Source organism: Schistocerca americana, chromosome 11, assembly GCF_021461395.2.
Source record: "Schistocerca americana isolate TAMUIC-IGC-003095 chromosome 11, iqSchAmer2.1, whole genome shotgun sequence".
NCBI classification, from domain to species: domain Eukaryota; kingdom Metazoa; phylum Arthropoda; class Insecta; order Orthoptera; family Acrididae; genus Schistocerca; species Schistocerca americana.
Genome location: NC_060129.1, coordinates 143,248,484 through 143,273,568, shown reverse-complemented (window position 1 = coordinate 143,273,568; position 25,085 = coordinate 143,248,484). Strand labels below are relative to the sequence as shown.

At 40.9% G+C, this 25,085-nt stretch overlaps 1 protein-coding gene across 4 annotated transcripts in view; it reads right to left on the bottom strand.

Moving 5' to 3' along the window:
• Positions 1 to 599: 599 nt before the first annotated feature.
• Positions 600 to 25,085, bottom strand: part of LOC124553650 (ATP-binding cassette sub-family F member 2) — an 86,936-nt gene continuing 62,450 nt past the window's right edge. For all 4 annotated transcript variants that reach the window (XM_047127528.1, XM_047127527.1, XM_047127529.1 and 1 more), the window contains exons 11-12: positions 9,920 to 10,123; positions 600 to 2,677 (exon numbers count right to left, since the gene is read on the bottom strand). In XM_047127528.1, coding sequence (XP_046983484.1) covers positions 2,546 to 2,677; positions 9,920 to 10,123 — 336 coding nt within the window. In that variant the 3' untranslated portion in view covers positions 600 to 2,545. The remainder of the gene's footprint in view (positions 2,678 to 9,919; positions 10,124 to 25,085) is intronic.

Below are 25,085 nucleotides of genomic sequence, written 5' to 3'. Positions count from 1 at the left end.
TACCGAGAGAATTGGTGTCTTTCAAAAACAATGGGCAGTTTTTACTGATAATTCACCACCCACAGCCTGTGGGAAAAATGGCTGCATTGGTCAAATAAGAAAAAAATGAAGTTAACTGTTTAACTTTATGCTGAATCAGTAAGTATGTGTGTGTCAGACATGCCAGGATGATGTTCACAATGAAAGATATTGCAGAAGTTGTCAAGGACAAGTTAAATAAATCTGCCTGTATATTTAAATATTTCATTAATTATGTAATAGTTTTACACATGTAATGAAGCCAAAAATTAAAATTTCAATAGTTTAGGTTTTGAGACTTCCACATATAAGGAGTATGTAGGCTCACAACCCAATATGACTGACAAGTCATCTCTACAATTGACTGGCGTGGCTATGGTGCTAACATGACGGCATCACACAAGTTGGGTCGGGGGGCAAAGCACTCACCTGAGAAGAATAGCTCATGAATTTTTATTTTCCATACCTAATACGATAGAAACTTCATATTTCACACAAGCTCTTTCTCTCCCTCCATTTAGTAGAAGCTACCAGAGTGATAAAAAGGTGAGCTAAAAGTGTGTATCAGGAAAAAACAAGACTCTAGCAATGTCCAGATTTTTATTACATTCAGCCAATGTCATGTGGGACGAGTACAAATGTGTTTCCACAAAAATCGGTAACAACTTTTAACAACCAGGAACAGAAACCAAACACACTTCATCAGATACACGGGCTCAAAGTAACAGAGCTTTTTCCAAAAAGACGGCACATGCAATTAACTTCACTAATTTTAACAATAATGTGTGCCGGTAACCTTATTTCCTACCCAGAGCCAGTGTGTCGTGTGTCAGCTATATCACAGGACTGCCGCAGCAGCTAGTTAAGCCTAAATTACAGCTATTTCCAAAAATTAAAACAAAAAAAAGAACACAAGTACCTACTGCACAGGTGACAATTCAAAAGTCCCACAAATTACAAAAAGTTCTAAAAATAGCTTCAATTCTTCACAGACATTTCCGAAACATACGGTTCGTGCACGATTAACATACGTATTGCCGCCGATTATTTTCATTGCTAAAATTTGACGATAATATTCCTAGAGAGAACGAGAAATAGTGAATAAATAATACCTTAGAAAATTTATAATACCCTAGACAGTTTGTAATAAGATACCTACGAGATTTATACTTTTTTTTTCCTTTACAATGATGGGCACCCCGACAGCATAGGAAAAATTCTTATTTCTCTCTGGCCCGCAGTTCAATATGCCGACAGCTGTAGTGGGTGAAGAACTCTAAACTTATTTCACATTTCCTTCTGCAGCAATCCATCAGCCAAGTCTGATGCTTTGTACCAATTTTCAAATATGCAATGTGCATTGTTACAGTAATTTCTCCGATACACAACTCTAGTACGATACTATCGGTGAAGATAAGAACAACTGTGCGACACGTCTGTCCTCTTAACAGTTGACATCCAACTAACCTACCCAGTATTCCTCTCGGCTAACACCTCAAAATAAACACACTGTCCCTCACACCTAAAAATCAGTTTGCATCTATTCTCAACTGTTTGTCCACATCCTGTCACTTGTTTGAGGGGATGGCTGAAAATTAGAACACGTCAAATTAGGCAGTTGTACAAGACTGAAATTAGACTGAGGCAGATACAAAATGCGTCAGTACTTCTTAGCTGACAACACGTGTCTCTTCCCTTGCTTTCTTCTAACACCTTGTAGAATAGCAACGGAAAGAGGGAGCTGGTGTCGCCAATTTCCAGTGGTCGTTATCAGAAGTGACGTGCCACTTGCTTTCTGCATTTTCAAGATGGAAGTAGCCATTCACATATATCCCACGAGGTGCAAAACAATAACCGCAACACAGGCACAACTGTTATTCAACTGTCCCCCCACTGTCCTTTGATTTTCCTTTGATTTTACTTTGCACATACCTGCTTTCTTATGATAACCAAATTTTTTGTCAGGAAGCATCACTCTCACACCTCAAAAATAATCTCAAATGATATCAGCAGCAGGCACACTGCACTTTACTAGAAGGTGTCAGTTAGTAGCAGATGTGGGCGAGTAGACACGAGGTGCCCATCATACCCCAACCATCTATTCCTTGAAAAGAGTCACCTCCACATTTGAAACTGACCCGAAATTACAGTTAGTAAACCAGTGAATGTGAAGGGAGTGAAAGATGGAGGGAGAGAATACCGACAGCAAGTACTTCGCTAAGAACAGGTCAAACCGAACCCTACAAAACGATCCTGCATACACCGAACGATCGTCACTGTTTGTAGCAGTGTGGCACATTCACTGCAACAGTTGCTCCTATAACCCAAGTTCTTTCTTACTGCTCGGAAAGTGAAAATAAAAACTAGAGATTACGACAAGTATTTTGTCGAAATCGAGAGAGAAAGAAAATGAACGACCTCGACACACGAGAGAGGAGGCCGAGAGAGAGATATAGTGGAGTATGTGTGTCGGTCGAATTTTCCTGCAGTGTCGTCAATTCATTGTCCCGCCTAGCGTGCCCGCTCATCACTTGAAGAGCTTCTTGTTGTTGGCCTTGTCTTTGAGAATCTTCGCCTTGAGGTGCTCCTTGTAAGTGTGGATGCCTCCCTGCCATTTTGTCACCGTGCCATTCTCACACACCCAGATCTCCTCCGCCACCTGAAACATAGGACATCATTATGATAACCTGTGAAAACTCTAATTGACTTGCACACGCACACCAAAGCAAAGCAAAGCAAAGCAAGCATACAAGAAGCAAAAAAAGCAGCAAGCTGCAACATTTCTGAGAAAAGAATGACAACCCACCAGAAGACCGAGGGAATAAATTATTAGTGCTACTGAGTGTTTATATAGACCTGTGCTTCCCCAATCTAGATTTAAGCAAGGTACAGCTGTGTGCTGAATGAAATTTCATGGACATAATGAAGATGGACACAATAACATACAACCAGGAAGATGGTAAAAGATGGAGCAGACAGAATCAGCAAGCCTTAACCCAATGACTGTTCTGGACATACTAACAGATGTCGCTGCTACTGTCCCCGGGTGCCCTGGACACGTTTATGCACACCTTCGAGCCTTCCATCAGGTGCTCTAAATGCACGTACATGCCCTCCCTCGCCAACGTGTTTCTGCTTCCGACATGTTAATGCAGCCAGCCACTCTGGTCTCTGCGTGCTCTGAATGAGTTAATACCTGAGGCACTTAAGTCAGGTACAACGTCCTAGTAGCCACATTTCTGCCCCGAGTGCTCTGCACCTTTCAGTCATTTGGCCTGTGGCATCTGATGCTGTGATCTTATTTGTGTTGCCATTTTCATCCTCAATTTTGACAGCGAAAATGGCATGCTCTTTTGGTTGTATGCAGGAAGGAATCATTAAGACAGTGACAGGCAATTATAGTTGGATAAAATGAACTATACTACTGTAACAACAAAAACAATCTATTATTGACAAAATTATTTAATTGTATGAATATAATAGAAAGAAACATTCCACGCAAGAAAAATTATCTAAAAACAATGATGATGTGACTTACCATACGAAAGCACTGGCAGGTCGATAGACACACAAACAAACACAATCATACACACAAAATTCTAGCTTTCGCAACCAACGGTTGCTTCATCAGGAAAGAGGGAAGGAGAGGGAAAGACTAAAGGATGTGGGTTTTAAGGGAGAGGGTAAGGAGTCATTCCAATCCCGGGAGCGGAAAGACTTACCTTAGGGGGAAAAAAGGACAGGTATACACTTGCGCACACACACACCCATATCCAACCACACATACACAGACACGGTTGGATATGGGTGTGTGTGCGAGTGTATACCTTTCCTTTTTTCCTCCTAAGGTTAGTCTTTCCACTCCCGGGACTGGAATGACTCCTTACCCTCTCCCTTAAAACCCACATCCTTTCGTCTTTCCCTGTCCTTCCCTCTTTCCTGATGAAGCAACCGTTGGTTGCGAAAGCTAGAATTTTGTGTCTATGATTGTGTTTGTTTGTGTGTCTATCAACCTGCCAGCGCTTTCATATGGTAAGTCACATCATCTCTGTTTTTAGATATAAATTATTTAATTGGATACATAAAAAATCTACTCATCAAACAGTGGCAAAAAGACTGTTGTAACTGGCAAACTTGCGGAGCCAGTGGCTCCTCCTTCAGGCAGAAGGGTTAAGGGGAAGGAAGAAGGGTGAAGGAAAAGGACTGGAAATGTCTAGGAAAAGGGGTAGATTTCGGGAAAGTCACCCAGAACCACAGGTCAAGGGAAACTTACTGTACAGGATGAGAAGGAAAGACAATCAGTCTTTCCTTCTCATCCCATATGGCGAGTCTCCGTTGTCCCGTGGTTCCTGGTGACTTTCCCGAAATCTACCCCTTTCCCTAGACCTCTCCAGTTGTCCTCGTAAAGACCATTGCCATAGTGTTGCTGGAAAGCTACTTGGCAAGCTGGTATCATTACATGTAGCAATAATGAATTCGAAAGGTTCTAAATAAACGCAAGATCTCAATACGACCTGAAATAATTAAAACATTTAATTACTTAGCAATTGCATCGTGTGACACAAACAAACAAACAAATTTCAACTAAAGCCGAGTACATCACATAGACTACCATAAATATTACTGTCTTCAATGCCATAGGATTCTTTTTTAACAAGGTATTAAATGCTATTAAAAGATGTATAGCAGATTCTCACTAATCCGGCCATTCCTTGCACATAATGGGTGCGAAATTATTGAGAATATCTGAAATTTAGTTTAAAAACATATGGACTACAATTTACTGAATTTAAAGGTACAGTTACTTTCATAGAAAACTTAAGCCTCTGAACATGTACATATGCAATAGGTTCACTCATTATGAAAAATATCACAATTACTTAGTTGTTGCAATGATGATACCCGACAGCAGCATGCTTATCACACGTCTGTTTTACAAACTTTACATTGGTGCTATATCTGGCTCTACATGACTACTCCGCAAATCACACTTAAGTGCCTGAAGAAGGGCTCATTGAACCAACTTAACACTAATTCTCTATTGTTTCATTCTCTAACAGCGGAAGAAACAAACATCTTTCCGTACAAGATCTTATTTTATCATGTCTATCATTTCTCCATATGTAGGTCAGCATCAACAAAATATTTTCACATTCAGAGGAGAAAGTTGGTGACTATTATTCCATGAGAAGATCCCATCACAATGAAAAATGACTGTTTTAATGATGTATACTGCAACTCTCTTATGTCCGTGACATACTCTCCCCTATTTCTTGATACTACAAAACATGCTGCCCTTCTTTGACCTTTGTCAATGTACTATATTAATCCTATTTGATAAGGATCCCACAGCAGTAACAAAAGAAAAAGAAAGAAAAATGACAGACAAGCCTAGGGTAGGCAGTCACTTGGGTACACCTGTTGCATTGTGTCAATTCTTTCCCTTGCCTCCATCTGTAGCAGCAGATAACGCTTTGCACAGACCGGAAGCCAGCCCCACAACACCCTTGATGGTCACTTCAGCTGGGGGGAAAACTTAAAGACAGCCACTTTCTTGACATTAGGCACGCTGAGCTGTCGCTCAACCAGTCTCGTTCCGCTCCGACGAGGCAACATCCCCGGCCGTGCTCTCGGCAGCTCGGCCGCACAACGCCACGTGGACCCGCGTCATTGTCCACCGCATTTTGCTGGTATATGTGTGAACTATACAATCGTCGTCGTCGTCGTCATCGTCATCTTGTGGCAGCCCATTTAGTAAGAGGAGTGCTACTGCATTGTTACCCAAGCTGCAGCATTGAGGTGATTCTATAGACTATAGGAGTACAAAGGCAGTTGCCAGATGCCCAGTTCGTCCTCTGGTATCAGCAATTTGGATACAGGGGAAGTGCAGTTTGTGCCAGGACTACCAGGCTGATTTATTACTATTCTACCCCTGGGCATTTTGAAACTCCTTCGCCACCAAGCACACCATTGGAGCAGTTTTTGCACGCTGCCAAACAAAGGTTGTAAGCCACCCACAGTCCACCTCGTCCAAACCCTCCTCGATTAAGAGGTATTAGATCATTGCTTCAGCATCTTCTAATGCTCTGCCAATAAAATGCAGTCTGATTCACCATCCCCACATTTTCTATCTATTCTTTCCAATTTACATTTTTCACAATAGTAATTCCTAGGTATTTGGCTGAATTTACAGCTATTGGACATTATTGATTTATTGTATAACAGAAGTTTAATGGATTGTTCTTAGTGCTCATGTAGATGACCTCACACTTCATTATTTAAGGCAAATTGCCAATTTTCGCACCATACAGATATCCTATTGTTTTGCAATTTGTTTTGATCTTCTGATGACTTTACTGTTGACAAATGTCAGCATCATCTGCATAAACAACTTAAGATGGCTGCTCAGATTGTCTCCTAAATCGTTTATCTAGATAAGGAACACCAGGGAACCCATAATACTACATTGGGGAAAGCCAGAAATCACTTCTGTTCTACTCGATGACTTTCCGTCATGTATCTGATTGCTACATAATTCTCTCCAGGAAGACTGCAGCTTCAGCACCTTCAACCTGAGAAGGCTCCATTCTCTTTCTTCCTATGTCCTCTTCTTCATTGCTTTCACCATTACTTTACTGCATGCTTTTGATTATTTCTTCACCTGTTAAAAGTTTGCTCTCTCTCACGGTGTTCCTTATTCAGACAGTTACCAACATCATCCTCATCAATTTCTCCTCCTGGAAGATTCTGAAGATGTCAATGTACTAACTGGCAGCAATTTATTTCGAATTGACTGGCTCATCATTACTGATCAGTACTGACAACAGCTCTTCAACAATGTATGGCCACACTTTTCTCCAGCTCCTTTTGATGGTACCGTTCTCCCCTTTATCTCAATCTTCTGCTATTTGGAAAATGTCACTTAACTGCTTTCCACACCTTCAACATAGCACCAATACAACCTTTTTCACATTCATTCACCAAGGAGACACGTTCACATCAATAATAACGTTTCATTGATTCCAAAATTCCCTGATTTATGGGCCAAGTCACAGTTTTCACACTGAGTGGAAGAAAGAATACTTTCATAACAACGGACTTTAGATCACATCAAAAGAATGATTCGGAGCAATATTAATTACAATGACAGCTTTCAGTTGAAGCTTTTTCTTCTTTAATTCCTTTCAGAGTGGGTCCAAATATCTCACAGAGCCACGAAGAGGATATTTCTCTGCCGATTCTCACTTTCTTCTGAGCACAATATTGCAATGATAGTGTATTTATGTTTCTGTGTTGAAAACAATGAGGATGTTGGTATTTCCCATTAACCATGAGCAGCAGTTAATTACTCCCATTTGCATTACAACATGCCATTAATATCAGGTGTTTCTGTTGTTTTCCTTCTCATTCTTGGCAGCTAATATTTTTGAAAGAAGCATCTTTTACAAGAGTCAGACTTCATCAGCATTGTACAAAGCATCATTGTCCTCCATTACCTCTTATCTTCTTTACAAACTAACAATGTAGGAAATGATAGATTGCTATTTACCGTAAAGATGACACATTAAGCTGCAGAAAGGAACAATTAAAAGACACTTACACAAAGCTCTCGGTCACACCTTTGTAAGGAAGAGAGAAACTCACACCTTTCATTCACACAGAGAAGCGCACATCACAAACACGACAATTCCAGTGTGAGCATGAGGTGTGCTTGCTTGTGTGAATGAATGGTGTGTGTGTGTTCTTTCTTCTGATTACAGTTGTGGCCAGAAGCTTTATGCAAGTGTCTTAATTGTGTCATCTTTACTGAATGTAGCAATCTATCTTTTCCTTCAGTGGAGATATTCCAACCTCGCGTTTCCCTCCTTTACAAGCTCTTCTGCATCTTTCAGCATTATCTTCTGACAAGTGTCTGCAGTCAAATGCTGTGTCTTTTTCCAGTGCGATAGCCAACCCTCATGTGCTGCAAGCAAGTTACTCTTGCCAAGATGCTTATTAAATGCAACTGCTTTTTGTTTAATTTTTGGACCACTGACTGCAATTCCTTTACTGTGTTGTATGAACCTCATATAAACAGACAGATTCAGTTCTTCATTCTCACTTTCACATGACCTTCCATTTTCCCCAACTCGTTCCCTGCACAGTCGATCATTGTCCTTTTTTTTATGTCATAAATAATAGTTAGTCAGCAACAATGGCTTTCTGTGAAGGTCAGTTCAATTTATTCAAAATTTTGGGTTTCTGCTTTACGTCTTGCATAATGGGTTTCCTTTTGGAGGCCATGATACTGAACTGTATAGAGAAAGCCACAATTTCAAATAGTTGCAGCATTGTTTAACAACGTAATTAACTAATGCAACATCTCTAAGTCGAAGTATTCAATACATTCTCCAGAACATTTTGACGAATGGAGAAGAGTGTGGAAAATTTGTCTGGCGCACCTTGACTACCAAATAAAAACAGTGGTGCAGTTAGACTAAAATGCAGAAAAAAACCAGACAATTCGTTTCTTGGGGGGCGGGGGTGCAAAATCATCGCAGGTGATGAGACTTACCAGTATGATGCTAAAAAAGGAGGGGGGGGGGGGGGGGGGGGGGGGGGGAAGCATAGTGCAGAAATATGCACAAAGGGGCAAAATGCTTTGATGACAATTGATATTCCAGCCGAAGTGACAAGCGAGTTGATCATCATCCCAAAGAAAGACTTTTCTGAATGTCTGACATGGCTGCATTAATGTTCTGTGCATTTTACTGAAGTGGGGCAGACTATGCAGAACACATGAAGCATTAAAACAAACATCTCAGTGTTTCTCCTCTTCTTTTTCCTGTGTCTTTGTCCTGCAGTGGCACAGCGTTGCCATGGTTATGAATGGATTTGGCATGGTTAATTTAAGGTGTGGCCAGATGTCCTGCCTACTCGCCCATTGGCTTAAACAGCCGGCTCACAGACAGAAGTTTCAGGTTTGTTATTACACTGCCGGCTGTGTGATGGGCTGAGCAGTCGTAGTTTCTTCTTAATATTTCTTCTCTGTTAACAGATGGCATGACATGTTATATGGAAATGAAGTCCCATATTTCTTGACAGAGCGTAGGGGAATGATGCAGGAGATGCACACCGCCTTACTAGACAAGGTCTTAATGGAGGTGGTTTGCCGTTGCCTTCCTCTGACCATAATGGGGATGAATGATGGAAACGCCACCACAACACCCAGTCATCTCGGGGGATGTGGAAAGCCCTGACCCCGCCGGAACTCAAACCCAGGACCCCATGCTCGGCAAGCGAGAACGCTACTGTTAGACCACGAGCGGCAGAGGACATGTTCTATACCATTGGAAAAATAAGACACCTATCTATTAAGTGGTGCATAAAACACTATTTCTTTCGATATTTTGTGAGTTAGTAAGCAACTGTTTTCAGGATTTGTTAGGTTTATCCTCCCAACCCCACCAAGAAAATACCCTCCAGAAATTGTGAAGTGTGCAAAGCGGAGGAGGAGAAAAGCAATATACAGTTTGAGTGTGAGAAATGTCTACTGGTGTTCCACATGCCTGTATTTTTCAAGTATGCCACACCATTCAAAATTTCTAAAACAGTATTGTCTTCTCTGCTTATGACAGATTTATGAAGAATTCCTATCAAAAAATTATACAATTTTGAGAAAAAGTGTAAGACAAAATACACTGATTTTCATAAATTTAAATAGTAAATACAGAGTTACTATGGGGGAAAATTATTAGTAAGTGTGTTGCACAATACCACTCTCAAATGTACAGTACACATTAATATCAGAAAGGATAATAGCATTTTACAGTTTAACAACATTAACAACCCACAGCATATTTTTACACATTCAGGTGACAAGCAGGACAGATAGGATGGTGGAAGTGGGGCAAGAACTGACCTGCGAGATGAGTCTGAAGTCGTGGCTGACCAGCACCATGCCGCCCTCGAAATCGTTGATGGCATCCGCGAGTGCGTCGATGGTCTCCATGTCGAGGTGGTTCGTCGGCTCATCCAGTAGAAGCAGGTGTGGCGCCTGCCATGCCAGGAATGCGAACACCACACGGCACCGCTGCCCGTCTGACAGCTGCCGGATGGGGCACACCTGCCGACAGACACCCCACCAGTGATAGCCTCTACTACACTGCAGAGCCCAAAGCACACACTACTGACTACAGCACTCTGAAAAAGTTGTATACTCTTAACAGTGTAAAGGAGGAAACGGCATTATGTCTCACGCTATTTGTCATCGTCAATGTGCACCCCTGTATTTTAGTCATTTTTAATACCTTTTGTTTCTCATTTCATATTCCACTTTTTGTATCCAATCTTTTTGTACAACCACCGGCTAAACGAGTCCCACACTGGCAGACCGTAGTCCGATGGTAGTATGAATCCCGTCTACGGATGCAGCACAGTCCAGCATTCCTTCACTGACCGATCGGGAGGTACAGGAGGAGGACCGCATGACTACTCTCCCATCTGTTGGCAAACTGCAGCTTCTAACTGAGGTCAGTGAAGCAAAGCAAAAACTGTAACTCCACTTTCTAATGTTCTTTTACTAAGATAAACCGAGTAGAACTGCCCCAATTTAATACTCGTACCACTGAAAACATGAATGAAATACAGTATAACCCCGCTTTTAAATTACCGGAATTAATGTTTTCCCACCGTTTACGACTTTTTTTTTGTCAGTCCCGTGAAATTCCCTATGCCCACAATGTTATTGTACACCTGATTTTGCGTCAACATATTTATAATTTTCCCACGATTTACACATTACAAAAAAATGTTTGTGGAGAAAATATGATGCTGGCGTAATGTTGGCCGTCCAGTAGTGTTTACAAATATTAAGTGAAGTTTTTTTGACACCAAGGCACTCTATTCAATGGATTTGAATGACTAAACGAGTGAAAGTTTTAACAATTGCTGCCGTATCTCCCGTTGCCACCTAGCTCTATGTGGCATGATGGGCAATGGGAGTAACTAGGTTCGTTCGAATGGAGATATCATGACCAATCACAACCATTTCGATACTGTCTCTACTGCGCAAATGCAGTTTTGTGATTGTTCTGATCATCTTGACATCTTTGTCGAACCATATTTCGCGCGTCTCGGCGTATGGCCACGTGGAGCGCTAGTTGACACAGTCGTTCACTTTGTGTTGCTCAATGTTTTTAGTGTAAACACAGTGCCTGTTTCGTACTGTACTAATGCTGAGCAAAATGTGTTTCGAGAATTTGTTGTCAAGTGCAGTATTTATGTATGTATTTTTTGTGATGTCACACAAACAAACAAAATACTTATTTTCATATTTGCACTTGACAACCAGAAAAATTTCTCAAAAGCGTCTGCTAAGCATGAAAAAATACGTAACTAGTGCAGTATTTCATTATTTAAATAATGAATGACAGATACAGGCTTTCCAAAAACATCGATTATGACGTTTGAAAGTAAGTCAGAACATTTCCACTTCCCAGACAGTTATTAATTCCAGTTACATCAGTGGTTTTTATTAGATAGATAGGTAGGTAGATAGATAGTAAACCTTTATTAGATAATAAGATAGATAGATAGTAAACCTTTATTAGATAATAAAGTCCCCGACAGGTTTGATGCCTGTTATGTAGATACATCATACATAAAGTGCAACGGGATTTCCTAAACTTAACTTTTACAGCTGAAAACTGTATTTCCCACATTTTACATTTTCCCGCGTTTTACACCATTATTTTATTTTATTTTATTTATTTATTTATTTTTTTTTTTTAAGTCCCTTGAAAAGGTGTAAAAGCAGGGTTTCACTGTAAGTATTAGTGTCAATGAAACTGAGAAACATCTGAAATTGTTAAAACTGAACAAAGCTCCAGGGTCTGATGGAATCTGTCAGATTCTATACTGAATATGCGACTGGGTTATCCCCTCTTCTAACTGTAATCTATCATAGATCTATAAAAAAATAAATGCCCAATTCTTGAAAAAACACACAGCTCACACCCATCTACAAGAAGGGGAGTACAAGTGATCCACAAAACTACCATCAAATATCTCTGACACTGATTTGTTGTATAATATTATAACATATTGCGACCTCAAACGTAATGAGTTATCTTTAACAAAATGCGCTCTTCAGCACCCCAGTCAGCATGGATTCTGAAAAACATCAAGCACGTGAAACGCAACTCGCACTTTTCTCACATGGCATACTGAAAGCCTTAGATCAGGACCGGCCAAACGCTGCACAGTGTGCAGACGTGCGGAAGTGGTGCACATGTGCACACGTGTGCGACAGCGACATCTGTTATTAGACACGTGTCCTAAATGAACGGCGGCGGCTCCACTTCCATGTTTATGTGGTACAAGCAAGAGCGCAACATACCCAGTCTCGTTTACCCCTGGTAACTGAAACCTTAACAGAAGTACTGAGAAAAGGCAGGTACTGTGGAAAAGCAAAGGACGGGAGATCTATGTTCTCAGTCATTTAAAAATTACTGGGAACTGCAATTCTTTTTTGTAGCCATTGGTGAAAACTCACAGTGTTTGCTATGCCGCCGAATAATAGGCGGCCAGTGTAAGTTTTCAATTGAAAGACACTACAATACATATCACAAAGACGAGTGTAGTGTACTCAACAGTGAAGAACGGCAAGCAAAATTAAATGTCCGTAAGAAAATGGGTGAGACATCAACTCGATTATCATTTCTCATGACCAATGAGAAACGTGTTTCGATTTATTCCTTTCATAATTAAAAATTATTGTTAACTAACTGTGCATTATTGCCTCATTCTGCTCCATGTTACATTATTATCAGGAAAGTTGGTCATTAAACCGATTGTTCCAATGTATACTTACGTTTAGGGTTCTTTTTTTTAATGTGTGAAGGGGTACGCTCAGCTGAAGTCGATAAAATGTAAAATTCACCTAATTGTTGGTTATTACGCAGATTTCAGACGGAACTGATTAAACATGTAGCAATAATGGTATTGAAATAACAGGTGACCATCGAGAGCTCTGCGGTTATCATTCTGTCAGAGGTCAGTGAGACAGAAATTATGTGGGCGTGACTGAGGGCACCGAGAATTAGTTATGGGAAACCTTGCATTAGTTTAATGTTATTTGAAATCATGAATAAGGTTCGTTGGAAGTCGCAAAGTGCTCTCTTTCTTAAATACTACATCAAAAACATTACGCATATTTACATGCCGTCAGTCAAGCTGCCTTAATAAAAACCCATGGTTGTTAACTATATTACTTGTCTTACTGGGTTAAACTGTTAACATAAAAGTAGACGTCTCAATGAGTAGACTGTGACAGTATTTTAAATGTTTTAATACGCGAAATACCTTCCCATGGTTGGCTTGCAAGCTGTGGAAAGAGCACTAGAATGCGCCGGTACAGAGTATCCCAGTAAGTGGATAAAGCTGACTCAGTACCACACCTACACTTATTGCCAAAAATACAATTATACGGGGTATTAAGTAAAATTTGTGACTGGACTGAGAATGTTCGGTAGGGAGGGTCATTGGCAGATATAGAAGTAGCTTCGGATGTGCCCCATGGAAGTATGGTGGGACCCTTGCTGTTCGTGTTGTATATTAATGACCTTGTAGACAATAGTAACCTCAGGTATTTTGCAGATGCAGTTACCTATAATGAAGTACTATCTGAAAGAAGAAGCATAAATATTCAGTCAGATCTTGGTAAGATTTTAAAGTGGTGCACAGACCAAACTTGCTTTAAATTTTCAACAATGTAAATTTGTGCACTTCACAAAATGAAAAAAACTTAGTGGCCTATGACTGTAGTATCAATGAGTCACCGTTGGAATCAGCCATCTCGTACAAATACCTGGATGTAACATTGTAGAGATATGAAATGGAAGCTCACAAAGGTTCAGTCACTGGTAAAGTGGGTGGTAGACTTCAGTTTATTAGTATAATACTGGGGACGTGCACACAGTCTACAAAAAAGATTGCTTACAAAACACTCACGCAACCAGTTCTAGAATGGGGAACTCGCATCAAGTAGGACTAATTGGAGATATTGAACGCATACAGAGAAGGGCAGCTCGAATGGTCGCGGGGTTGTTTGATCCGTGGGGAAAGTGTTAGAGGTGCTGAAGGAACTGAACAGGCAAACTCTAAGGTAAACGTAAAATATCCCAAGCAAATCAGCTAACAAATTTTCAAGATCCTGCTTTACATGATGACTCTGGGAACATACAATACCCTATGTATCGCTCATATAGAGGATATGAAGATAAGATTAGAATAATTACAGTATGCACAGAGTCATTCAATCATTCTTAATGCGCTCCATACCTAAATGGAATGGGAAGAAACCCTAATAACTAGTACAATGTGGTGTACCTCTGCCATGCACTTCATGTTTGTTTCCAGAGTACAGATATAGATGTGGAAGTAGACACACACACACACACACACACACACACACACACACACACACACACGCACGCACACACACACACACGCACACACACACACACATTGCTTCTACTCTATGCCAGGCAGCTTCAGGCCTTCTGCTTTCAATTATTCCGATTAGCCTGAAACATCGCTGTTCCTTTTGAGTAGCTTAATGTTCACCATAAGATCCCATTTCCTAGGACAGTGACACTCACTGTAACTCTTATCTCCCTGGAGGCTTCCCAACAATCGGTATGTGGAATAAAGGCAGAATTTTGTGCACCGTATTTACAAATTCCAATCATTTTGGTGCGACAACCAACTCCAACCTGTCCACAACTCACTGACCATGCCATACAGCATACCATTGCTTGAAAGGTAGCACCGAACACAATTTTTTCCGTACTCTAGCAGCAGATGTACCTCGTGCCATGCAGATCCAACTGTGTCCGGTTGGGACTCAAACCCAGAATCTTTCAGCGAAAGCTTAAAGTTGTTTAGGCATCACCAGTGGATTGTGTAATTCTAGCTTGAGTCCCAGTCAGCCACACAGCTGTGGTATGCCAGGAAAATTAACGAACTTCCGATACTGCACGCTCTATCAAAGATGAGATTTTCTGTGGAACATTCGACACTGAGGTCATTAGAGAGAGCACAAGCTCAGATTGCATGAGGGATAGGGAAGAAAATTGGTCGTGCCATTTCAAAAAAACCATCCTGGCATCTGCCAGCAGCAATTTAGAAAAATCATGGGAAACATAAATCTGGATGGCTGGACGCAGGTTTGAACCGTCTTCATCCTAAATTCTCTGTTCCGAGTGCATGCAGCCGATGAGAGGGGCGTGCCGACATCCGTGCAGCAGAAGTGGGCAGGCAAATGGTCAAACCTCAGACACACGCATCTGTAGTGCTTATTGCATCTCGGCAGATTGTGTGCACTACAAAACACAGTGTATGGTATCTCTCACTTCTGACAGTGTGAAGCAGTAGAAATTTTACAGATGAGGCATAATTTGGGAACAAAACACTCTACAGACCTCATATGTTTGCTCAGAATACAGAGTTTGAGAAGGTCCGTAAACAAGTAGGAAAGCAGTCGTATGCAGATTAAGAGTATAGGACAGAATGTCTGCAATACTGGTGATCTTATTCGAGACAACAAAAGTGTGACAGTATCTGGAATTCCTTCTCAGAAAGAAGCTGCAACAACCATTCAGCCACGTCGCAGAACAACTTTATCACCGCCAAGAGCACTCTGGGTGGGTCGTCAAATTTTGCCTGAACATAGAGGTCCAAATATCTGCAGCTAAAGTGGATGCATTTTTTGAATCTCGTGACCTGTGACAGAACTATATATATATATATATATATACACCTGAATCTAAATGAGTCAGCAAAGTGTGGAAAAGTAAGAGTGACAACACCAGTGAAAATTGATGCTCAATTGCCAGCTGATTAGGTGCTCGAAAGAATCACATTACCGATGTGGCGTTTCTCAGATTCAGTTTTTTTGAACGAGAGTCACACCGTTGACTTTAGACTCACTCATTGCAGCACATGACTGAATCAAAAATTATGACAAGGGCCCTTTCCCCATACTGCACCCCCTCTCTATGTAGAAATTTGAAGAACTGAGGGAGGCACCTACAACAGTGTAGCTGTAGGGAACCAAAGTAAATTATTTGTTTTTATTATTTTATTTAAAATGCTTAGTTATTAGCACCACTGTTCCTAATAACTGCTTGTGTTTCTCTAAAAGGAAGGAGTTTCATTGAACATACCTTTGTTATAAATACCTGTACCACACTTGAGAATGAACTATTGATAGTGGATAGGCTGGTGTAAGTGCCTGACATTATTGTGTAACTGTTTGTGCTTTTTGCAAGTTGTGATACTGCTAAAAAATAACAAGTTAATGGGATTAATATGAACAGTAAGAGGACAAACATTAGAAGAACTTTCAGTAGTATCACAACTTCCAGAAAGCCACAAACAGTTACGAGACAGTGTCACGAACTTAAAAACAAGCCTATCCACTATTCACAGTTTGTTATCAAGTATGGTGCAAGCCCTTGTAACAAAGTTAACTTACTCATGAAACTCCTTACTCTTAGAGTGACAAAGAAATACGTCTGTGCGCACTGAAATTGATCTACTCTTGACCTCATGATCCCTATTATTTAAAGCTGGTTCTCTTAACTTTGTAAACAGGCTGTAAGTGTATTGCCATATCGCTGGCTTAGTTGTGGAGTTTCTCTGTCTAGTCGATCGCTGGACACGGAACTGTTATGTTGTGTAGTGTGTAGCTCTGCATATGAGAGGCATTGTTAGTACGGAAGTTGAAGTGTTTCTACAAGTGCTATTACAGTAAAGTGATAAAATAAGTATATGATTCAGAGGGAAGTGCATCAAGAAGTAGTTTAAAAATGAGCAGTGCTGCTGATAACGTATTTGTGTATCCTCTCGTTGCGTGTAGTACCGTACTGTATCAATCATCTGCGGTCTCCCAGAATGAACTGATGTGAATCAGTAAAAATTAGTTACCATAAAAGAGTGCAGTCAATTGCCAGTGTCTTGTAGCAAGCGTGAGAACGTGCGTTTGGTCATCGCTTTCCGCATTATCAACAATCACCCGTGCCGCAACGGTTACGTGCACCCTCATACAAGTGAGAACTGAAAAATTAACTTTACGAACAGTGCTATATCATTACTAGTGTAAAGGAGGACTGGCACCAAATATCTGTGTACGCGTGACGAGCGTAAGAACTTTCGTGCACTCATTCGGCTTTCGCATCATCAACAATCATCTGCACCATCATCAACAATCATCTGCGCCGTGTTCGGTTACACGTATGCTCGTCCGAATGATATTGTGGACTGTTAATCATCCATTAATTGGGATAACACTTCTGAATTAGAATGTAAACAGGGAAACCTGTGATTGTCTTTAATAGTCTCAGAAAATAGTTGTTCATACCAGACGTAGAACAGTGTCGTGTTTTGATGTTGAATGGCTCCCCTAACTCACTTGCGTATTTCCATAGATAATTTTAGGCAAGCCAGCAGCAGTGTGGAGCAGAACAATACGACCACCGCAGGATTACCAGTTATGTGGTGTGGACAGGGAGCACAGTCGAAACAACGAACAGTTTAAAGGTACCACCCCACCCATCTGTACTCTAGGGCATGTTACAAGGCCTTCTCCAGAAAGCTCAGGTGGCTGCCAGTTAAAGTTTCCTCAGAATCTTTGTGACACATTCCCTAGCTTCATACAAACCCATGACCATTCGTGCTGCTCTTCTCTGTATATGTTCAATATCCCCTATTAGCTCTATGTGGTATGGATCCCCTGCACACTAGCAATATTCTAGGGCAGCTCACATGAGAGATTTGTAAGCATTTTCATTTATAGATTGACTATATTTTGATACTATCCCACCAATGAACTGAAATCCACTTTTTTCCCCACCTATGACTCAGCCTACATGGTCATTTCATTTCAGATTTCTGCGAATCATTACACGAGTATTTGTACAAGTTGTCCGATTGCATTTGTGACTTACTGGGAGGCCATAGCAAGGTACAAAAACAAGTAAAAAATGTCATGTAAAGATGGACTCTAAAATGGTTACCTTAAAAGCCATGAGCACTTGTTCAGTAGAAGATTCACAGTTTATAGCCCACATTCATATGCCTCTGTTCAAATGTTCATTCGTCTCATATCCCCGAATACTGACCATTCCTCCTGGGACACCCTGCCTATATGATGTGTGTTCAAAAAGTTCTCAGCCTCACTCATAATCACAGCACTATTCATGTACTTTTTTACGGCTTGCATCGGTATACGTGTTAGTAAATGGCGTGTGCAACTGCAAGTCATTTCAGGCCGAAGTTGACTAGGCAGTCTTTCCAAGGAATTGTGTGCACGGTGTTGAAAATTGAAGAACTCTAGTGTCATGCAATATTTAAATTCATAAACGAAGGATTAACACCAACAGAAATTCATTTGTGGCTCATAAATGTGTATGGCACCTCTTCACCTTCAATTTGCACCCTGAAGAAATGGGCTACCGAGTTTAAACTTGGCCGTGAAAGTATACGAGATAGTCCAGCAAACGACGTCCAAAAATTGCACATTGGAAATCATCGACAAAGCACACAATGCGATTTTAGAAGATCGGTGTATAAAGGTGCACGAAATTGCTATTGCTCTAAAGACATCAAAGGAAGATATCACACCTTGCACTGGGAACTGAGCACATGAAAGGTTTGTGCAAGATGGGTCCTGCATGTGCTCACTGCAAATAAACTGCATTCACACAATAATTGCAAAGAAATGCTTAGTGCTTTTTTTCAACAAAAAAAAAAAAAAAAAAAAGAGAGACAGAAGTGACTTTTTATGTTGATACACGACATCAGATTAAACTTGGATTCATCCCACACACCTGAATCTGAAGAGCAGTCTACACAGTAGTTAGAAGGCAGTCCTTCAGCTCCAAAGAAGACAAGAACAGTGGCATCAGCTGGAAAGATCACCGTGTCGGTGTTTCGGGATGCAAAAGGGATTTTGTTGTCTTATTATATTGAAGAAGTTAGAACCACAATTGGAGAATACTACTCTCAACTTCTAATGAAACTGGATGCAAGTTTAAGCTTTATAATGAGTAACATTTGCAGATTCCGGAACGTGATCCGCTATTCATATGCAGGAAAGTTCTTAGTTTTCTCTATTACTGTACATGCTACAATACCTTTAACACAAGGCCAGACTTGGCATTAGGATTCCTGGGATTTACAAAATCTCATGTGATTGCAAAAGCACTTACATTAGTCAGTCCATCTGCACTGTTTCAGATTGCTGTGCAGAATACCAGTGGCACATTAAAAAAAAAAAAAAAATAAATAAATAAATAAATAAAAATCAAGAATTTGAGGAATCTACAGTTGCTGAGCACAGCCTCACAAACAAATGTACAATATTGAAGAGTCTGTAGAAATAAAACTGTGTGAGAAAATGTTCAACAATGATGGCAGAAATGATCTTAGCAGTGTGTGGAAGCGAGTTCTCAAGGCAGGAAAGAGCCAGAGACAAATGTCTCAATGTTTACCGTATTTACTCGAATCTAAGCCGCACTTTTTATCCGGTTTTTGTAATCCAAAAATCCACCTGCAGCTTAGAATCGAGTGCAAAGTAAGCGGAAGTTCTGAAAAATGTTGGTAGGTGCCGCCACAACTAAGTTCTGCCGTCGAATATAAGTAGCGCTATACAGGCTTGCTTTGCATGCACAAAGATAAATACTGGCACCAAAACCTCTGCGTCAGTAAATAAATTAAAAAAAAAAAAGATGGAAGATGAGCTTTTTTTCTCCGCCCCGAGTTTCAACCACTGCGTTTTCATACATCATCCGACGAAGTAAATACAAATTCCGTATTTTTCCATCTTCGAATGTAGCAGCATTTCAATGTACTACGAAAATCCGACTGGCAGGACTGTTTGGGACGTTTGTCAATATGGTCAACTCTACGTTCTGAATTTTTTCCCACCTGTGAGAAGAGATGGTTGCTAATAGGAACTTTTATGTATTGTGAATCACATGCAGTATTCTCTTCACCATAAGAATAATACGAATATAAACCTTTTGCCATGTATTGTTTTGTGTTTGCTGCTATCTCTTTTAGACCCTGCCTGCCTAATAAACTACGAAACTTTAGTGAGACAACAGCAAACGCGGAAGAATATACATATCATGTCATGTTTATATTCGTATTATTCTTATGCCTAATAGTGGTACAGACAGAAATGAAGCACGGCAATTGACTAGATTTTTAAATCTAAGATGACTAATTTCTGTGCAGAATGTAATGTACTAAAGAGGCGTCTGCAAAGATTTTCAAACGGAGAAAAATTTTTGCTAAACTCTCGTTCAGAACATCATCTATCATACGCAGTCTATTATTTGGTTCTTGTTGATCATTATCGAAGAAAGCAGCAGTGTAAGTAACAACAAATAGCTGTCTCTTGCCATTGTTTCGCTAATGAGACGATTCCTTTCTTTTGTTTTTTAATTGTAAGCGGCGGTAGCGTGCACAAAAGCAAGCCATGCCGTGAGCGGCGACAGGTCGTAAACACAAATAAATGGTTCAAATGGCTCAGAGCACTATGGGACTGAACATCTGAGGTCATCAGTCCCCTAGACCTACTTAAATCTAACTAACCTAAGGACATCACACACATCGATGCCCGAGGCAAGATTCGAACCTGCGGCCGGTGCGGTCGCGCGGTTCCGGACTGAAGCGCCTAGAACCGCTGGGCCACACCGGCCGGCTTGTAAAAACGCATTATCAGAATGCGACAAACAATGCGTGACACAGTACAGTAATGCATTTTCAGCTTAGAGTGACGTAAACGCCTAAAACAAAGAGAATGGCACTTATCAGATCAAAGAAAAATAAGCAATCAATTCAAACCAGACAAAGCACGTGAAAAAGGAAGGGTATCCATATAAACACGGACGGAGCGGCTGACGCATAGCAATGGCTACCTGGTGAAGCTTAACTGCTAAGCTTACGACTCGAACCGAACTACTGTAGCTGTATTTTAATTCATTCGACCTAAATTGACTTTCATATTACAATGGACCAACTTTGTTTCGATTTGGAGGTGCGGCCTAAAACTTTTCTCTCCCCTTTAATTTCGAGTCTGAAATTTCAGGTGCGGCTTAGATTCGGGAAAATTTTTTTTCCTTGATTTCGAGTCTCATTTTTCAGGTGCGTCTTAGATTCGAGTAAATACGGAGCTATGGCAGGAGCGGTGGCACCTCCAGCGCAGACTCCGACACTACCTGCAACAGCATGACATAACTACTGACCAATCAGAAGCCACCTTTGGGTTATATAAGGCCACAACAGCAGCAGATTCAACAGTCAGTTGCTCCTGACGGAGACAATAAGATAATCATTGGAAGCTCAAGGATTTGCCCTGAACTGACATAGCAAGAAGTCAGAGAATGTCTTATATACTATGTCAGGGCTTCCCAACCTGTGGTCCGCGAACCCCTTAGGGGTCCGCCGGCTCTTTCTACGGGGGTCCAAGGCCACCTTTCACCAAATAGTGTAAAATAATGAGTAAAATTATTGAATAAAAATGTGATTATCAAATTCATCACTAATTTTTTTTCGTGTAAAAAGCATGTGTACTTCTACTTCAGGTTGTATCCCCCAAGCAGCCTTTGTGGTTCGTAAGTGAGAACGTATACACAGTTTAGTGCCGGAGAATGCGGCTTCTCTGATCGACTGTTTAGCAACAATACGGGGGTCGTTTGTGCTCTGGCTCACGGCGCTAGATGCGCTGAAACCTTTTACGCATGCGCGGAGCGAGCTTTGTCGACCAATCGCTGCGCTTGCTGGCACGTATGTGGCCCCAGGCAACATTAAATGTTAAATTTGCCTTGTCAGTGCACTACCTGTTTCATAAGCCAATTTTTGACCAGTTTATTACTTCTGACAAGGATCGGTGGCTGAAGTCAGGGTCATTGAAGAAGGCTGCAGTTTCTCCAACGCCTTCACAACAAGGGAAGTTTCCAGTTGAAATGAATGAGGAGGCAGGACGACCAAAGGAAGACTTTATGTACATTTGAACATTTTTCTTCGGATTTCACGAAAAACCACACACACACACACACACACACACACACACACACACACAGACACGACTGTTACGAAATATGCATGCTCCTTACATAACAGTAGCCAAATAGTGGAAGTGAACAGACCGTAAGTGACAGCTTGTCAACAGCGAAGAGTTTGGACATGACGTTGATTGCTCTTGGAAGAAGACAGCTCGATCGTGTGAAATTTCAATTACGAAGTAATTTTAATCAGGCTATAGTGTGTTGAACAAAGGGAGTAAATCCACTAGTAAGTGTCTGGATATAGTGAGAATTCCAATTGGATCGTTAATTTCAAGTTGTTTTCATTCATCGCTAAACCAAAAACTATTGATACTCCTCGGGGCAGGGGGGGTATTGGTCGTCATTGGGAACATGGCACTTGCATTAAGAAGCTTTCAGTTCCCATGGGCTTCGCTCTGAAATTTGAAGTTACTGTGCTTTTGACTGACTAGGGGTCCGCCAGCTGAAAAGGTTGGGAAGCCCTGCACTATGTGATCAAAAGTATCCGGACATCTGGCTGAAAACGACTTACAAGTTCATGGCGCCCTCCATCGGTATTGCTGGAATTCAGTATGGCATTGACCCACCCATAGCCTTTATGACAGCTTCCACTCTCGCAGACATACATTCAATCAGGTGCTGGAAGGTTTCTTGGAGAATGGCAGCCCATTCTTCATGGAGAGCTACACTGAGGAGAGGTATCTATGTCCGTTGGTGAGACCTGGCACGAATTCGGCATTCCAAAACATATAAAGGTTTTCTACAGGATTCAGGTCAGGACTCTGTGCAGGCCACTCCATTACAGGGATATTACTGTCATGTAACCACTCTGCCACAGCCGTGCATTATGAACTGGTGTTCGATCGTGTTGAAAGATGAAATCGCCATCCCCGAATTGGTCTTCAACAGTGGGAAGCAAGAAGATGCTTAAAGCACCAGTGTAGGTCTTTCCTGTGATAGTGCCATGAAAAACACAACCACACCATCACACCACCGCCTCCGAATTTTACTGTTGGCACTACACACTCTGGCAGATGATGTTGACCGATCGTTCGCCATACCCACATTCTGCCATTGGATCGATACATTGTGTACTGTGATTCACTCTTCCACATAATACTTTCGTCCAATGTTCACACTCCTCACACCAAGCAAGGCGCCGTTTGGCATTTAACGGCACGATGTGTGGCTTATGAGCAGATGCTCGACCATGAAATCGATGTTTTCTCATCTCGGGCCTAACTGTCATAGTACTTGCAATGGATCCTGATGCAGTTTGGAATTCCTGCGTGATGGTACAGACAGATATCTGCCTATTACACATTATGACCCTCTTAAACTATCGGTGGTCACTGTCAGTCAACAGACGAGGTCGGCCTGTACGCTTTTGTGCTGTACATGTCCTTTCACCTTTCCACTTCACTATCATATCAGTAACAGTGGACCTAGGGATGTTTAGGAGTGCAGAAATATTGTGTAAAGACATAAGACAAGTGACACCCAATCACCTGACCCCGTTCAAAGTCAGCGAGTTCTGCGGAGTGACCCATTCTCATGATGTCTAGTGACTACTGAGGTCGCTGATATGGAGTATCTGGCAGTAGGTGGAAGCACAATGTACCTAATATGAAAAACTTATGTCTATGGAGGTGTCCAGATACTTTTGATCACGTAGTGTACAACAGTGCCGTTGTGAAAGACTTATCGTATTATGCATCTATTTGAAAAATGCCTAGGCTGTTACACTTTATTTACATGACATGTGGTGACAACTTTCAATTTAATCCCTTTACGTCATTCATCACATCCATCTCTCTGGTCTACAATTAGTACCAGCGCATGCACATGCACCAGTGCTACAAATATTGGTAGTAACACTGTCCGCTTCCCGTCTGAGTGATGTCATGTAAACACTGATATTTTAATCTGTTTGCTTCTAGAATTAACATAGAGTTAGCAATCTGCAACATTTTTAACAGAAATTTTTTACTTGATTAAACTGCTCAATGGCACTTTATAAAGAATTTTAGTTACTTTGTAGATGGTAAAAAAATTCATTTACAGTGCCCACGACTTTTGCACAGCATGCTGCTGTTGGTAACTGTTTGTGTGATAAACTATGGGAAGTGCACACGACAATCTGATGTGTCCAAGTCGTGTAGCCTATCGTGTTGCTCATAAGTAATTTCCCAAGATTTGTACATGAAGTTAGCTAGTGTTTTGTTTCGCTCGCAGCAATTTAAACTGAACTATAAAGATGCCAGCCTAACTACAAGCCTGAAAATTTTTACATAGTTGGGTAAAAGAAAGTCAAATGTTTGTGACAACCAAGATAATAAGATTGAATGATTACGTTGGTTTGAGATACAGTTGCAACTGTTGCAACCATGTGAATGCATTCGACGTATGCATTCTCCCAGTTTCTGTAGTTTGCGACTGAGTGTAAGCTGTTTGATTTGCGGCCAATGGTCGGTTGTAACCAGTTTTTCCTGATCAGAGCAAATTCTTGTGACTGGCTCCAAAGCCTTTAATAAGCCTGCTCCAAAGATGTGCATGTGCAGAGCTGTGTGTGTTGAGTCTAATAGCATTCTAATTGAAAATAAGAAGTTCTAGGTTCCTGCTAGTCTTGTAAAGAAACTGTATATCTCAAACTTGTGGAAAATTTAATAGACCTTAGTGTAATTTTATTACCTTGCGGGATTTTTCTGTAGAAATATGTTGGCTATATAAAGCCTGGGATATCAAAAGCAAAAGGATCACACTATCCTTTAACGTCACTTTGAAAATGAATAAATTTTTCTGTTGCCTACAAGGATCCGATCACAAGAGCAGATAATTGGGAGTCACATACCACACTCATTGCTATAAATGACACGTGCACATTAAAATGGCTCTCTTTAGAGGGAAGGTGGCATAAGTAGAAATAAGCATGCTATGCTATTAGACATACATTGGCGAAATTAAGCTGCA